This window comes from Lycium barbarum, chromosome 6, assembly GCF_019175385.1.
Source record: "Lycium barbarum isolate Lr01 chromosome 6, ASM1917538v2, whole genome shotgun sequence".
In the NCBI taxonomy this organism is placed as follows: domain Eukaryota; kingdom Viridiplantae; phylum Streptophyta; class Magnoliopsida; order Solanales; family Solanaceae; genus Lycium; species Lycium barbarum.
In genome coordinates, this window is record NC_083342.1 from 10,715,961 (window position 1) to 10,733,975 (window position 18,015).

Here is an 18,015-nt window from a genome sequence, read left to right on the forward strand (position 1 = left end):
GAGCCAGTTTACTTTTTCTGCCTAAGAATAATTAAGATTCAACTTTCTTCTTATCTTTAATGAACATCGCCCCTCCCATCCTGGACAGCTACAAAAGAATAATTGAAGGAATTTAAGCTTAATCAGAAAAACAATAAAAACCACATTGTCAGAACACTCTTCTCAACAAGATTATATCTTCCAGCAACACAATTAGAAACTCAGAATAATAGACCCTGATAATTGCACTAAGCGATAACAATTACTCCCTCCGTTTTAATTTGTTTGTCTAATTTTGACTTTCACAGAGTTTAAGAAAGTAAATAAGACCTTTGAATCTTGTGGTCTTAAATTAACGATATGTTGAATGTACCAAATGTCCTTTAATCTTGGGGTCTTAAACATGTCACGTGGAAAATTGGAATTAAAGAGTTGCCTAAAAAGAAAGAGGCGTTCTTTTTTAAACGGACTAAAAAAGAACGTAAGACAAACAAATTAAACAGAGTAACAAATTCTGCAATTCACAGCTAGTGCTGAGACAACATACTTTTACTATACAACAGCATGCTTGAAATACAAACACCACTATCCCCTTCAATGAGGAAGTTACAGGTTCACAGAGGCAACAGCAAAGAGGTAATGCTGTTTCATTATCAAGTTAGCCAACGGAACCTGGTATCATCACGAAGGTACAAATTGGTGTATTTAGCAGCTTCCAGGTTACCAATATCACACACGACCCGTTCATGAAAGATGTTACAGAGAACTAATAAACATTTACCTTTCTATTAGAGCTATATTTGTAGCGACATTTCCAGCATATCCTCCCCCAATATACATCCATCCAATACAACAAATTTAACAATTTCCTATATCTAAAATCAGGTCCGTTGCCTGACCCTCCTTCCGTTGGTATCAGCACCGTCTGAAAGCTGTGCCCAAACACTTCTAGACTTTCCACCTCCACTGCTACAATCATCCTCGCAACCAGCCACAGTTTTAAGAAGCTCTGACTGAAGAGAGGGGCAATTTTCTTTAAGGTATTCAAAGCCATCTGATTGCATGACAGCTGCCAAAAATACAAGAAACAGATGAATGGAAATCTGTAGTCCGAGAAAATTAAAGAACGCAACAGATAACAGCAACAATAACTACGCCTAAGTCCATACAAGTTGGATCAGCTATATGAATCCCCACTTTTTCATTTAAGCTCATTTCATATCATAATCATCAGAACACAACAGATGCAAATCCAAATATGTTACTATTGGATGTAGTAAAAGTCTTCCAAAATCCAACCAAACTCTGACAGTAGTCAAAGCCTAGCAACTTAATGACAGTGATCCAGCCATCAGCATAAGCAAGGTAATGTGTCACATCACATAACAACATTCAGATTAATAACAATCTGTTATGGACTATCATGGCTTACTCACAAGAGTTTAGGGGACTCAAAAATAATTTTCCCACTTCTGTCGAACTTCTGATTCTCTTATCAGTTTCAATTGTTTATTAGAAAACTTGTCTGAGAACAAAGTCAAAATCTACTTCCAAAGAAAGCAGCCTTCATAGTTCCCACAAAGAGCACTAAAAACAGCACATGTGGATCTATATAGTGCACCCAACTACACAGGCTATCATGGAAAAGAATCAAGCCCGTGCATGAAGGGACGTGTTAAGAACATAATTAAGTAGATAAAAGTGTACTCTCTCTAACAACTTAAGCAGTTAGATGAGATGGTCACACAGTTCAACAACAGAAAAGTGTCTAGTTTCCTCGCGATATTACATTGTATGGATAGCTTATTTGATTTCAGAAGTAGGAAAATTTTATAGAAATTTTATAAAATTTCCTCATTTCTTTTTACATTTATTCTGCAAAAAACTCATTTGGTCTGATCTTACATTGCAGTCGCTAATAAGATCTAATTCATGTAGAGAGTCAATAACAGTAGTTTTACAATTACAACGCGCTCAAGCTAATAGCACTGCATTACTATGTACCCACCAATTCTGTCTCGTGAGAGTATTATGGTTTGGCGATGAAGGAAATTTCTTCTTTGACATAAAGTTAACAGTTCCCTCATTGTATTACATACATTCTGCAGATAACTTTATTCGATTTAAGAAGTTGGTTTCTAATCTCAAAATAGGTGGACCCCACATCTACCCATTAGCAACAGTAAAAATAGACATGCACAAGAGTGAATTGACCAGAAACCAGAAAACAAATGCAGAAAAAGTTATAAGTTTGATAGCCGAATAAGCCAACTTCCTTTGGTGCTTTTTGGCAGGTGGGATTGACACATGCAATGTAAGTTCAAACGTTCAATTAGTTGAGTTATACATTTGGTGCTGGGTCAGTAGATTCAGTTGGGGTTCACCCTTAAACAAGGAAAAACAGAACTAATCTAAAAGGAAGCTTGCTTTTCCGCTAGTTGAGTGTTGATTTCACCATTGTTGCAGGTACAATCTGAGGGGATGTAGCGATTGGTAAAGAGCCCACTTGACATATAACCTCATAAACTCATCTTCAACTGAATTGAAGTTTGCATCAGTAAGTTTAATAACAACAGGGAAACCCCAGGGATTTAGTTTAGCTGTAACAACGCGTGAAGTGTGAGTTAGGCGCCCATCACGGGTTCGAATCCGCCGCAGATAAAAACCTGGTATTTAAGTGAAGGGTAGATGAGTCCATCATCCACCAAGTTTCGAACCGTGTTTCACTGAACCTCGGGGATTTCTCGGGTTACCCAAATAAAGAGTGCAATGACAAGAGGGGACATGCCAAAGTTCAATAGCATGAGTTTATTCCTATCGCTCTACCTCTGCCAGATCAAGTAGTGATCCACTTCATTCGCTTCATTATCCTGACAAGTAGCTTCCTTTTCCTGATACATCACTTCATTCGCTTCATTGTTGTTGTTGTTGTTGCTCTACCTCTGCCAGATCAAGTAGTGATCCACTTCATTCGCTTCATTATCCTGACAAGTAGCTTCCTTTTCCTGATACATCACTTCATTTGCTTCATTGCTGATTTTTTTCTCTTTCTCCTTCTGGATGCTCTGCAACTACCAAAGTGACAAAAAAGGGATCGGCTGGAGACAAGAAGGAAGGGGAAGAAACAAGTCATTTCATCTTTTTTGATTTTTTTTTTTTTAAAAGGGCAGTCCGGTGCACTAAGCTCCGGCTATGCGCGGGGCCCGGAGAAGGGCCGGACCACAAGGAAAATTATTTTATTAATAATTGGGGGAAACACTCTATACAAGCCGTATACCGAAAAAAGAGAACCTACATAGGAATATGGTTCTCCCAACTAAAGAAACCCAATCTTCTATACAAATAGGGATCTCATGGGTACACCAAAAGGAAACTAGAGCAAACTACTTTGCAATTTTACAATATGTTGTTCAAACACTTCAAACACTCTTATTTTTCTCCTTCCAAATAACCCCACATAATTGCTAAAGGTACAATATTCCATGCCCTCAGACTTCTCTTTCACCTAAGTTTTCACTGCTTGAAGAATTCACAAACAGCTTCAATTTGGAAGAGTTCTCTTATGTGACCTCAAGTGATGCGACTTTTACTTGACCTCAGGGGATGCACTTTCAGTTTTCTCAGCGTACTCCCCATCAATGAACACAGACTAAGTTTTCCAACAGTAGTTTGCCCTTTCTCCACAATACTAATGCAGCATTTTCTTTTCAGCTTGACTGCTATCTCAAGACTCTAAATGAATAGCTCTGGAGAAGAAACACAAACTTTAACTTGCATGGATTTCAAACTAAACATGCTATATTAATCTCAATCTAGGTTCGCTATTAATCTCCACATGGTAATCTCAACATAGATATATTATTAAGGATAAAGATAAATAACATTAAAAATCAAAATGGTGATAAAGATAAATATATAAAAGTGAAGTTAGTGAAATAATATCTTTATGATCCAATCAGTCTCTATTAGTCACCATGCCACATATTGGTAGGAATACTTCAGTAAAATGACTCTACACCAGCAATCGTTCCAAACCTTACTCTCAGTACATCAAATTGTCTTCCCATTCATAGTTCCCTTCCACAAGCTAACACCACAAGTATTTGTAACTCCCCGGAGAATCTATTCTCTGCAAACCTGCATTCAACTGTACTACCCTGGAAATCTCCAGAGTCACTTACCAATGATGCCACACTGAATGTTGATGACCTCCGCAACCCTAGACCCCTTCACTAACTTGGACCGTTATTTTTCACCAATCTACCAAGTACAACTCTTTTTCCCCTCCTTTCCTTCCCTTAAGAAGTCCATATCAATTATCTCAATCTACTAGAAGCCATAAAAAACAAATCCATCGTTTCAGTAGTACAAGAAACTCCTATTTATATTATCCTGCTTTTTGAACATCCAACTTACATGGAAGCCCATTTATTCCACTTCATATTTTATTTATTTTTTTAATGAAGAGAGAAAATTTTATTCCACTTCTTAATCTCAACTCTACCAACTCATTTGATGCAAATAATGCATCCAGAAATTTACTTCCTCTCACAATGACATTTTGCAAAACAGATATAGTTTCATTACAAATTCAATAGTAGTGTTAGTATAAACACTTTCCCCCAGTATGATTCAACAAAATTTCCTTATATTTTTAGCACCAGCTTTCTTCTGAATGGAAAAAAAAAAAAAGGTCGAACGGCTCTTCTCAGAGACTTTGTCCGGTAAAAGTTGTTAAGACACTCCACCACGCCAATCCCCCATACATCCCAGAATTAATGTAAAAGAGATAATATAAATCAAACAATCCTGGTGTGTTGTATCTTTCATAGTTTTTAACCATTTCTTCCACCTATTCCGTTTGGAAAGAAATCTTCGCAATAAGTCTTTCTTGGAGGATGATGGAGTAACACCTACTTCCGACCTCCATCCCTATGATTAGAGCACTTGCTAATTCTCTTTCTTTCCTTTTGAGGCATGAGGTGCTTCGACAGAACATGGCGCAGTTCCAGCTTACCGAGGACATGACCTTAGATAGGAGGCTATGGAGGACTCAGATTAGGGCAGAAGGCTAATAGGTAGTCCCACGTATCCCTTCGTACTATTAGTCACAGTTTTGATCTTCATTTTATTGTCCTTTGATTCTTGCAACTATATGTTGTTTCTTGTACCTCCAATATCGTATTTATATATGGTAGCTACTAAATTCTTTTTTTTCTCAGACTGCTTTATCAGGGATTTTTCGCATATGGTAGCTACTAAATTCTTTTTTTTCTCAGACTGCTTTATCAGGGATTCTTTTGTCAACAGCTCTTTCTCTCTCCTCTGCACTTTCTCTCTCCTCTGCTCTCTCCCAGATCTGCCCACCCACCACTCCGTCCGGCGACCATACGTCACCACTGTTCAGGTGACGCCGGCGACCAGGTAACGCCGGCGACCAGGTAACGCCGGCCACTTTTCCGGCTAGATTTACTTTTCTTCTCTCTTTCCTTTTCTTCTTCTTCTCTTCTCCTTTTTTTTTTTTTTTCCTTTTTTAATCTGCTCCTGGCGCTGCCAGTACGCCGCTGCGCCATCGCCGGCGAGTTTTTCCGGCGAGTTTTTCCGGCCAGCCCCCTCTTTCTCTCTCCTTTTCCCTTTTTCTTTTATTTTTCTTTTCTTCTTTTTCCCTCCTATTCTCTTCTCCCTTTCAGGTATTTGTGAACATTTTTCCGGCAGTGAACAGTACTCGACCGTGAACAGTGTTTTCCGGCGACAACCAGGTTTAGTTCAACTGGAGTTGGTACCTCCGGTTGCCATATTCACTATTTGTCTATACACTTGTAGTTATATTTTGCTGACTTTAGACCTTTGAATAATTTATTAGTTCATACTTATTTTCGTGGCTTTGGTTAGTGATGGTAGACTAGGGTCATGTTCTCGTTCGGGGACGGGGGCGAGGGTTAGGAGGGGTAAGTGGGTTAAAGGAGCCTCTAGGTTGAGAGTAGGGTCTTGGAACATTGGGACGTTAACGGGAAAGTCCATAGAGCTAGTTAAGATTCTTAAGAAGAGGAAGATTAATATAGCTTGTGTCCAAGAGACTAAATGGGTAGGTCCTAAAGCTAAAGAGGTAGACGGGTATAAGTTGTGGTTCTCTGGTAGGTCGAAGTATAGAAATGGGGTGGGCATTTTAGTAGATAGTGATTTAAGAGACCAGGTGGTAGAGGTTAGGAGAGCCACTGATAGGATGATGTCGATTAAAGTGGTCGTTGAAGGACTCACTTTGAACATTATTAGTGCTTATGCGCCGCAAGCGGGCTTAGGCGAGGAGGAGAAGAGGCGCTTTTGGGAGGATTTGGACGAATTAGTGGGAGGCATACCGCCTACTGAGAAGTTATTCGTGGGAGGTGATTTCAATGGGCACATCGGGCCTATTTCGGGAGGTTATGATGATGTGCATGGAGGCTTTGGCTTCGGGGACAGGAATGGAGGAGGAGTCTCACTTTTGGATTTTGCAAGAGCTTTCGGGTTGGTGATAGCCAATTCGAGTTTCCCAAAGAAGGAGGAGCACTTGGTAACCTTCCGTAGTTCAGTGGCTAAGACCCAAATTGACTTTTTACTCCTTAGGAAGGACGATAAAGGTCTGTGCAAAGACTGTAAGGTCATTCCGAGCGACTATCTTACAACCCGACATAAGCTCTTGGTGATGGATCTAGGGATCAAGATGCCGAGGAAGAAGAGGGTCGTGGATGACCGACCTAGGATCAGATGGGGGAGTTTGACCACGACTAGTGCCGTGGAGATGGGGGAGAAATTGAAGGTTATGGGCGCCTGGGATAGCAGTGGGGATGCGACAAGTATGTGGGATAGGACGGCTAGTTGCATTAGGGCGGTAGCAAGGGAAGTGTTGGGGGTCTCGACAGGTAGTCGTGGCCAGCATCGAGGGGACTGGTGGTGGAATGGAGAAGTTCAAGGGAAGGTGGAAGCAAAGAAGGTGGCGTATGCGAAGTTGATAGAAAGCAAGGATGAGGTGGAGCAGTGGACGAATAGGGAACTTTATAAGATGGCGAGGAAGGAGGCGAAGTTGGCGGTTTCGACGGCAAAAACGGCAGCTTTTGAACGCCTTTATGCTGAACTAGAAGAGAAAGGAGGGGATCAAAAATTGTTCAAGCTAGCCAAGGCGAGGGAGAGAAAGGCACGTGATGTGGTTCAAGTGAAGTGCATCAAGGACGAGCATGGCAAAGTATTGGTAGAGGAGACTCTCATTAGACGGAGATGGCAGTCATACTTCTCCAAACTCTTAAATGAAGAAGGGGACAGAGACATTGTGTTGGGAGATCTAGAACATACTGGAAGGCGTCAAGATTTTGGGTATTGCAGGAGTATTAAGGTTGAGGAGGTTAAGGGTGCTGTTCGTAGGATGCGCAGGGGAAGAGCGACCGGACCTGACGAGATTCCTGGGGAATTTTGGAAGAGTGCGGGCCCGACAGGTTTGGAGTGGCTGACTAGGTTGTTTAATGTCATCTTTAAGACGGCAATGATGCCTGAAGAATGGAGGTCGAGTGTAATGGTCCCTCTATACAAGAACAAGGGAGATATCCAGAGTTGCAACAACTATAGAGGTATCAAGCTACTAAGCCATACTATGAAAGTGTGGGAAAGGGTGGTGGAGATGAGGGTGAGGAAAGGCGTGTCTATTTCAGAGAATCAGTTCGGATTCATGCCGGGACGCTCAACTACAGAAGCCATCCATCTTGTGAGGAGACTGGTGGAGCAGTATAGGGAGAGGAAAAGGGACTTACACATGGTATTCATTGACCTAGAAAAGGCTTACGACAAAGTCCCAAGAGAAATCCTATGGAGATGCTTGGAGGCTAAAGGTGTACCTGTGGCGTACATTAGGGTGATCAAGGACATGTATGAGGGAGCCAAAACCAGGGTAAGGACAGTAGGAGGAGACTCAGAGCACTTTCCAGTTGTGATGGGGTTGCATCAAGGATCAGCTCTTAGTCCGTTCTTATTTGCCTTGGTGATGGATGGATTGACGCGGCAAATTCAAGGTGAGGTGCCATGGTGTATGCTTTTCGCGGATGACATAGTCCTGATCGATAAGACTCGTAGCGGAGTTAACGCTAAGCTGGAGGATTGAAGACAAACTCTGGAGTCTAAAGGGTTTAAGCTGAGTAGGACCAAGACAGAGTACTTAGAGTGTAAGTTTAGTGAAGCACCTCAGGAGGCCGGCTTGGAAGTGAGGCTTGGTACCCAAGTCATCCAGAAGAAAAGTAGTTTCAAGTATCTTGGGTCTATTATGCAAGGCAGCGGGGAGATTGACGATGATGTCACACATCGTATTGGGGCAGGGTGGATGAAATGGAGGCTTGCTTCCGGAGTGCTATGTGACAAGAAGGTGCCACCACAACTTAAGGGAAAGTTCTACAAAGCGGTGGTTAGACCGACTATGTTGTATGGGGCGGAGTGTTGGCCAGTTAAGGTTTCTCACGTTCAAAAGATGAAAGTTGCTGAGATGAGAATGTTGAGATGGATGTGTGGCCACACCAGGAGTGACAGGATTAGGAATGAGGATATTCGGGACAAGGTGGGAGTGGCCTCGGTGGAAGACAAGATGCGAGAAGCGAGATTGAGATGGTTTGGGCATGTGAAGAGGAGAGACACGGATGCCCCAGTGCGGAGGTGTGAGAGGTTGGCCATGGATGGTTTCAGACGAGGTAGGGGTAGGCCAAAGAAGTATTGGGGAGAGGTAATTAGACACGACATGGCGCAGTTACAGCTTACCGAGGACATGACCTTAGATAGGAGGGTTTGGAGGACCCATATTAGGGTAGAAGGCTAGTAGATAGTCTCATTACCCTGCCTTATTAATAGTCGCATTATCGTAGTATAATTTCTTGTGCTCTAATTTATGCTATTATGCTATTATCTGTTATTTCCTGTGCTTTGATTATTCTATGTTATCTGTGTCGCTTGCGTTACTTCATTTCCATATCGCTTTGAATCTCTTAGCCGTATCTGACCTCTTTTTATGTTTTTATTGAGTCGAGGGTCTCTCGGAAACAGCCATCCTACCTTGGTAGGAGTAAGGTCTGCGTACACTCTACCCTCCCCAGACCCCACGTTGTGGGATTTCACTGGGTTGTTGTTGTTGTTGTTGTTGTTGTATTAGTTTCATTTTCATATTGCTTTGAACTATTTGTGCTTATCTGACCTTTTCTCGTCGTGTTTTATCTTGAGCCGAGGGTCTTTCGGAAACAGCCTGTCTATCTTCCGAGATGGGGGTAAGGTCTGTGTCACTTTACCCTCCTCAGACCCCATATTGTGGGATTTCACTGGGTATGTTGTTGTTGTCGTTGTCGCCGTCGTCGTCCTTTTGACGCATGAAAGGAAAAACATGCTGAGAATATGTAAACAATACTGGTGATGATTTGATACTCATTATCATAGTTTTGGATCCTTTTCTTCATGAGTTAGAAAGGATCCTCACATAAGGGTGAACTTCAACAATGTTAAACATAGTCGCTTAAGGATATGGACCTAAAATGTTGATCTACTGTGTGGAAACTATAGTGCCCAAGTTTGAACAAGAGAGACAAAACAAAACAACAAATAATAACATTGAAACTGTATCCAGGCCACTACAGGTAAACTACAATATAAAGATAAAGAAAAGAGGTAGGCAGGTGGTGGCAATGACATCTGAGCAGGATTGTTGACTGAAGTAGTGGTGCAACAAATGACAAACACGGTAAGACTAGGTGCAACAAATGACAAACATGATAAGACTATGTAACGAGAAGATGAGGAGTTTTGTTTACGGTCAATGCCTCACAGCATAGATATGACAGAACACAATATTTAAGTTTGCTCCAATCCAATATGTCATTATCAAAAAATATAAATCTAAAAGCATGAGATCTTCGCAAAGAAGGGAACACGATGTAAATACAAATCTCTCGTACCAGCAAGATTTTCAGCAGCAAAACTTAGGCAAACTGATTTGAGCTCTGCGGCATGGTAACAGTCTGCTAAAGCAAGAATATGTGCAACAGAGTTGATAGAGATATCTTTGCAAAGATGAGACTCACACAACCTCCTGAGTCGTGTTAAATCATACCGATCAGCTGCTGATAGCAATTTTGCTGTCACAGTGTCAGATATACAGGGGGTAGAAGAAGAGGTACTAGTTGCTTCTAGCTCTTCTTCTACAAGAGCATCTCTGTATATGAAGTGCAGCATAGCCTTGTACAAGAAAATTCCAAAGAACAGTGAGTTAAAATTCCACTTCTAGTTTGAAAGAGCTCTAATTTATTTTGCCAAAAGCAACTATGAAGAAGCAATTACAGCCAAACGGATGGAGAAATATAATAATGATATTAAAAACAGATATCCATCGAGAAAACAAGAAGAAATGACCATGATAAGATAAAAGGAGATGCTCACTTTGAAGACCTCAGGTTCCATATCATTAACCACAATTTCCTGCTCATCGCCATCCCGTTTACACAAAAATTCAGTGCGGAATACAGGAGAACGAGCAGCCAATACCAACTTATGGGCATGAAATTTTTCACCAGCCACATTGAAAATAATATCCGAGGCTTCTATATTTTCCAAAAGCATGCCAAAATGTGCTCCAATGTCCGGATCTGGGACCTGAATTGTATGCAAGCTCGAACAGTCTATCGTAGAGCGCACTACTCCAACAGTGCAATTAATCTTCAAGCAGTCATCCTTCAAATAATCTGAAGTCTCGAGCAATGCTCGTCTAAAAAACCGTTTGTATCCCCTATATAGCACACAGATAAACTACTTCAGGAAAAGTCTTGAGTTGCAGTATAAAAGATTACAGCAAAAATAAGAGAAAAGTTTGCTCAAGCAGCTATTCAGAGCAATAAACAAGATTCTTCTTTGTTTTTTTCATTTTATCAAGTTCCTCCCAAAATGGAAGAGATTTTTTTTTTTCCGAAAGACTACAAGTACGAAAGCTTCTCTATTTAGCCATAAGGGAAATCACCAAAGTCTAGTATTTTCTTTATGCTATTCAAAATTTTGTTTTTACAGCCCAAATACAAAAAGCATAGGCAATTGAACTTAAGCTGAGATACAACCAAGGTAAGTTATTATTGGTATTTTGGGTTGATTATAGTCCCACTAGTGCTAGTACTAACATAAAAATCATTGATTTTGTCTAGATTTCAAATCTACCAATAATCTCCCAAAGGTGAAAATTGTGTTTGACTACAATGAGGTACTCTACTGTTTGAGCTTCATATATAAAATATATTTGAGTATGTATAAGTAATTTATGAAGTTTATCTGGGATCATTATGGAAGTTTGGGATGCCCCAAGATTATGGTTTGAAAAATGGTGGTAGATTGGTGGCTGGAAAAGATGATGTATAGTACCCACTAATTATCCTTACCCCAGTATTCAACTTCCTAGCCAGAGTAAAAAAGCTCCTTACAAACATCAGAGATAGTTTACGTTACCAATAACAATTAAGCCTTTAATACAAATTATCTTGCTTGTGTGGATCCTTTGCTACCATAAGGTATGCTCTTAGTAAGTCTGCATTGGTTCCAACAAATTATAGGTTTTCTTAGACAACATTCTCTAGTATTTCAGATCTATTCCATCCTCTTTTAACACCTTCAATCAACATAATACCACACGTATAAACCGGTCCATTTTTTCAATTCAATCCATCATAATATCAAAAATATGGACCGCACCATTTAAGAATTCACGTAGGAGTGAGGACATGGCCAAATTATATCAGACGACCTAATCTTATTCTATCCATTTTATATGCTACTTGTGCCCAACTGTTCGCCGTGAACATTTCTAATTTAGTCCAATATTGTACGACGGTGGAATCCATCTTCTGAAGGAGGAGAAGGATTATGATGAGCTGGTGTTATTTGGGCAAAGAATGGGGCCAAAGACAGTGATCACATTTTGCTATAGTGCAAATAATATAACAAATATGGCATCGTCCACTCTATTCCTTCAAGTTACAAGGTCACGTCAAGGAAGGTAAATGAGACAATCACTACTTAGGAGTAAGAGGAACAGAAAGCAGAATAAGGCAATTTGGAGGATTGTTGTTATTACATATTTTTATGATCTGGATTTGTGAAACTACTCTGATTCTGACCATTGAGAAAAGCAACAATAACTGGCGTGACAAACATATGATTTTTATGTGGGGTTTATCTCTACTAACTCAATAACTAGCTTTCGGACTGTTATTAAAGTTTAGCAAATTCTGATGACTTGATTTAGTTATCAGAACAAACAAAGCAATACTCGTGTAATTGATTATATTATGCATATGCAAACCAATGACTTGATTTAGTTATCAGAACAAAAAAAAGCAATACTCGTGTAATTGATTATATTATGCATATGCAAACCAAACCGAATGTACTTCCCGGAAATGGAACAACTGCATTATGCTAGACATCTTGATTATCAACTTCAACTAGATTAAACTGTTCTTATCCGTGCGAGTATCGAATTGACATTCAAATGTTCGAATTGACATTCAAATGTATCTTGCATATTTAACCTGTATTTAGTTTAAATCCTCATTTGCCATATCATTGAAAGTAACTTTGATAAGCAAACACTATGTTCAAGCAATAAACTAAATTTGTTTTGAACTGAAAAACTGAACTTCCATAATATGATTAATGTTATAAAAAGGAAATAACACTGTTATTTAAATTTTCTAGTATCGCCTTGTTAAATTTATCATTATGTAACGACAAAAAGTCTCATTTTTTGTAACGACAATACAATACAACATTATACAATACGATACATTACAAAACAATACGTAACAACCATCCACACAGAGTGTTAAATTACAGAAAAGCAACACACTACCACATGCTGCCACGATACATCAAGGTGTATGGCCACTCTCAAGCGACCAATCGAAGTGGCTATGCTTAATCTTTTTTCTCTTTTTGTCTTTACTTACTACTACCTCTGTCCCAATTTATGTGATACAATTTCCTTTTTAATCTATCCCAAAAAGAATAATACATTTCCTTATTTAGTAACAATTTAACTTTAAACTTTACCTTTCACGTTTAACGAGATGATCTATAACCACACATATATCTTTGGCTTATTTTAGACCATAAGATTCAAAAGTCCTCCTTTATTTCTTAAACTTCGTGCCCAGTCAAACTATATCACATAAATTGGGATGGAGGGAGTATCTAATAATCCTAATTTATCACAACAATACAGTACGATACAACACAACACAATACAACAACAACAACAACAACATATCCAGTGTAATCCCACAAGTGGGGTCTCACAACACAACACAACACAACACAATACAATACAATACAATACATCAATATACAATAAATAAGATAAGCAACAACTTACTACCACATGCTACCGCGATATTTCAAGGTATACGGCCCACTCTCGAGCTACCGATCAAAATGACTATGCACTTTATCTTTCCCTTTATCACTCTGATCAACAAGAGTCACTTGCTATATATTTACCAACAGTAAAAGTATCGCTTGCTATATATTTACCAACACCCATACCTTTAGCTAATGACTAACCTTGGATCACAAATCGGTGCAACCCCTTAACCATATCGGTAATAATCCTATTTTATCCTTTACCCCATCTTATTATAGTAGCTCTACCCCCATACCCCATTATGTAACGACAGGAAACAATACAGTCTATCCAAACATTGTATTTATCACAACAATACAGTACGATACAATACAATACAATACAATACAATACAACACATAACGAAACAATATGCCATAAATAAAGATAAGCAACAACTTATTACCACATGCTACCGCGATACTTCAATGTATACGGCCCACTCTCGAGCGACCGATCAAAATGACTATGAACCTTATCTTTCCCTTTACCACTCTGATCAACAAGAGTCAATTCAAACAAAGCCCTAACATCCGTTCCTTCACTAGCCAACGCAATAAAAACCGACACGTACGTCGAATTATCCTCGGGGTTTTTACCATCAGGGTAAAAGTAAATAGCCCATTGATGACCACCAACAGTAAAAGTGTCACTAGCAATATGTTTACCAACACCCATACCTTTAGCTAATGAATAACCTTGGATTACAAAACGGTGTGACCCGTTAATTGTATCGGTAATTGATTTTGACGTTGTTTGTGGTAATAATTCACTGATTGTGAGGTTGTTGGAAACGTGAGTGATTGTTGGTGGATCTGACATTGTGAATTAACATGGGAAAATTGGAAATATAAAGGGGGAATTGGAGAAGAATTGAATTTTGTTAGGGTTATTTTGAGATTAAACACAGAATTGGGGATGAAAAGACAATTGATCGTAAATTTGATTCGAATTTGATCTTTTTGGGGGAAGAAATGGAGCAGTAATTTAGAAATGAATTGAGGGACTTACAAGAAATGACTTATAAATGACAAAAATGGTCTCTTAAGTTTTAGAGTACATTCAAAGTAGTCCCTTACACTCTGTTTGGATGGTGTTACCCATAGTTTCGTATTGTATAGTATCGTATTTTACTGTATCATATATTGTATAATAATATGTAAGTTTACTCTAGTTTATATGTGTTAATAAAACTAAGTTAAAGGATAAAAGAGAAACTTTAAAAAATAAGTAGGTTGTGGTAGGGGTGGGTAGTGGGGCCACAGGGGTGGGTGGGGGTTTGGGTGTGATGGAGGTGGGTGGGTGGGGTGAGGGTACAACGCAGAAGTGAAATACGTAACTACGTAAAAATCACTAAATCTGTGGTTATAAAAATTGGGCTTTTCATGGTTATTTAACTATGAAATTAGAACGGGTTTACAACATCATACAACATAATTTTAAAAAGAGAAAAGACATCATTTGACCCTTGAACTTGGCACGAAAACTCAGTTTGACAACTAAACTTAACTTGTATTTATTTACCCTGCTTAACAACTTTCATCTTAATTAAATACAACTCCAAATGCTAACGTGACAAAAAAAAATTTAAAAAAAAATTAAGAGAGTGAAAAATATAAAAAGGTTGGCCCGCTGATATATATATATATATATATATATATATATATATATATATATATATATTATAATTAAAAAATAAAATAAAAATAATATATAATTAAAAAATAAAATCCCCCACCACCATCTTCTTCTTCCCAACCCCACCACCTTCCTCCTCCTTCTTCTTCTTCACCCCACCGCCCCGCCCCCACGACCTTCTTCTTCTTCACAGCCCCCCACCCCACGCCACAGCCCCTCCCCTACCACCTTCGTCTTCTTCACAAACCCCACGCCATGCCACAGCCCCGCCCCCACCACCTTCCTCCTCCTTCTTCTTCTTCACAAATTCCTCTTTCTCTCTATATTCTCATCATTTTTTTCTTACCATTTTCAACATTTTTTGGTTTCTTTATTTTAATTTTTGTTTTCTTTCAAAAATGGTGTTGCTAATAATAATAATAATAATAGCCAATAATAACAATCAAAATAACCAATTTGGACGAATTTGAGAAGGAATGGGATGAAATTTGGTGGGGTGATGATGGTGATGGTGGTGGTGGTGGTGGTGGGTTAAAGATGTGGGTGTTGTTCTTATGGGTGGTTATGGTAGGATGAGGAGAAAGAAGAAGAAAGAGAAAAATAAAAAATGAAGGGTTGGTAATTTTTGACATGGCAATGACGTGGTGAGGATGACGCGTCGGCGGCGGCGCGGCGGCAGCGGCAGCGGAGAAAGAGATATTTGGCAATTATTTACATAGAAGTGTAATTTTGTACTATGAACCTTCCGGTGTGAGGGAAGAGGACCATTTTTGTTATTATTGTATTTGCGCGTATGTTTTTGTTGTCACAATTGTAGAAGAATTAACCTATTTGTAAACTGGTACGATTTGTGTTAAAATGATGAAGTTGAATTTACAGATCTCCGACCTAAGAAAGCGACACAGAAATGATATTTTCTTTTGATCAATTTTTTTTGTGTATATGTTAAATCCAATTGATGATTATGATATTACTTCATGGAAATGGAGGTCATATTTGCTAAGATCTTTCTGAATAACATTCCCTGCAACTGCAAGTGTGTTGACAAAGAAGAACAGAACATTTGAACTTGGAGCACACGTATAAATGGTGACATTGACAATTTAGATAATAAATGCATAAATGGAGAAAGAAGAAGAAAGAGAAAAAATAATAAAAGAAAAACAAAAAATGAAGGGTTAGTAATTTTTGACATGGCAATGACGTGGCAACGACGTGGCAACGATGTGGCAATGACGTGGCGCGAGTGTAATACACCTCTCATTGTGAGAGTAGTATTATTTTTTCAGGGTGGTAAATAATTGAAATGAAAGTTGTTAAAGGGGGATAAATAAATACAAGTTAAGTTTAGTTGTCAAACTGAGTTTTCGTGTCAAGTTCAAGAGTCAAATGATGTCTTTTCTCTTTTAAAAACAATAAATACAAGCATGGTTTCATAGCAAACAATACATTAATGAACCACAAGAAACAACCATCCAAACTGGGGGGTTAAGTATGCAATTAATAGTTTTGAAGACAAGAAGACACCCGAACGTATAAAAGGAACTTCGAATTGTAATCTTTTTGGGGAGAATTTAGAGTTTTAAGAGTATTTTTAGTTAAGAGAGCTTAAATTCTGCTAATTGAGAATTGAATCGCACTTAAGAAAATGACTTGTAAATTGAAATGGAAGGCAAAACATGGTCTCTTAAGTTTGAGAGTACATTCAAGTCCCTTAAGCATGCAAGTAAAAGTTTTGGTACTTTAAGTTTGCCAAAAGTTGACATTTTTAGTCTCGGACTCTCGGTCATATATTTACCGAACTTTGTTGGTTATTTGATAGGAACTATGGGGACAAAATGGGAGCTCACGTTTGGAGGTACAAATTTTATATTTTCCGTTATTTTAAATTTATTTCTCAAGAGTGGTGTAGTTTTTTAAGGTTAATTTATGCTATTTCTTATATCTTTTTAGTATCTAGTGTAGTTTTTTGTATTGCATTTTAGAATTTGAGGGACTTTCTTGATGTTTATAGTTATATTTTTCTCACTATTTTCGTCAAATCTAACAGACAGAATTGGGTAAATATTTTATGGAGACTAATGTGTGTTGACACCCAATTTTGTCCCTCCTTTATTTCAATTTATTTACTCGGGCTTCTAAATTCATTAACGAGCTAAACACTTTAGTTTCACTATTTATTTTACTGCTACTACTATTAATATCATTACTTTCATTTTCACTACTTTACTATCAATATTACTAGTATTACTTTATCACAAATTTTAAATGGTTCGTCATCGTTTCATTTTCGGGTGGACTCGTTAAATTAATTACAAGACAACCCTTTGTTAAATCCTTATTTTTTTTTGGTACATATTAATTATTAATTATCTTCACATAGTATATATTGTACTAGTTATTAAATTAGAAGCCCAAGAATGATTAAATAGAGGATCAACATTTTCAGCTAAATTATTAGCCCATATTCTAATTAATTCGACAAGTCCATTATCCACAATACCAGCCCAAATAATCAGCCCACATTATTCCCTACCCAAAATAATTCAGCCCATTACCCATACTCATCAGTCCAGCCCACACCACAATACCCGGTCCAGCCCACTTTTTTACCCGACCCGCTCCACTTCCTCTCATTTTCATCTTCCTACCCTAATCCCTATCCCTCTCTTTTCTCACCCTCGCTGTCCCTCACCTATCTCTCTCTACCCTACCCTCCATTCCTCTCTGTCCCCTACTCCTCTTTCTCCCCCGCTCCTCTCTCTCCTCACTCTATAAAGGGAGAGGAATTACTCGACATTAAGGGAGATCATTCAGTTTTTTGAGGGACACGGATAATCTCAAAAACTTGATTTCTCCTTTCCGGTGAACTTTAGCCAGGAATTACTCAACATTTTCAAAGATCCAACTATATTCCAAGCTTGATTTTTCCCTTTTCCGGTGAACTTTAGCCGCGACCAAGGTAT

The 18,015-nt window shown here is 38.6% G+C and overlaps 1 protein-coding gene across 3 annotated transcripts; it reads right to left on the bottom strand.

Moving 5' to 3' along the window:
• Window positions 1-491: 491 nt before the first annotated feature.
• On the bottom strand, window positions 492-14,423 carry LOC132600749 (BTB/POZ and MATH domain-containing protein 4-like). 3 transcript variants are annotated; one of them, XR_009567306.1, is made up of 5 exons: window positions 13,818-14,423; window positions 10,411-10,756; window positions 9,930-10,209; window positions 2,806-3,725; window positions 910-1,048 (listed from the first exon to the last, which is right to left on the bottom strand). XR_009567306.1 is itself a non-coding variant. In XM_060314109.1 (4 exons), the coding sequence occupies exons 1-4, from the start codon at window positions 14,231-14,233 to the stop codon at window positions 861-863; spliced, it is 1,230 nt and encodes a 409-aa protein (XP_060170092.1). In that variant the 5' UTR covers window positions 14,234-14,421; the 3' UTR covers window positions 492-860. The 3 variants fall into 3 exon arrangements, 2 of the variants coding, with proteins under 2 accessions (XP_060170092.1, XP_060170094.1); XM_060314109.1 differs by lacking the exon at window positions 2,806-3,725 and having other exon boundaries at window positions 492-1,048; window positions 13,818-14,421; XM_060314111.1 differs by lacking the exons at window positions 2,806-3,725; window positions 9,930-10,209 and having other exon boundaries at window positions 492-1,048.
• Between the last annotated feature and the right edge of the window lie 3,592 nt (window positions 14,424-18,015).

What these genes read in the sequence shown, in the direction of transcription:
- LOC132600749 (XM_060314109.1), bottom strand. Translation starts at nt 14,233, where the DNA reads ATGTCAGATCCACCAACAATCACTCACGTTTCCAACAACCTCACAATC. An exon ending in AAGTATCGCGGTAGCATGTG is followed by an intron (nt 10,757 to 13,817) that starts GTAATAAGTTGT and finishes TGTGCTATATAG; the next exon opens with GGGATACAAACGGTTTTTTA. An exon ending in TGCTGCTGAAAATCTTGCTG is followed by an intron (nt 1,049 to 9,929) that starts GTACGAGAGATT and finishes TATTTTTGGCAG; the next exon opens with CTGTCATGCAATCAGATGGC.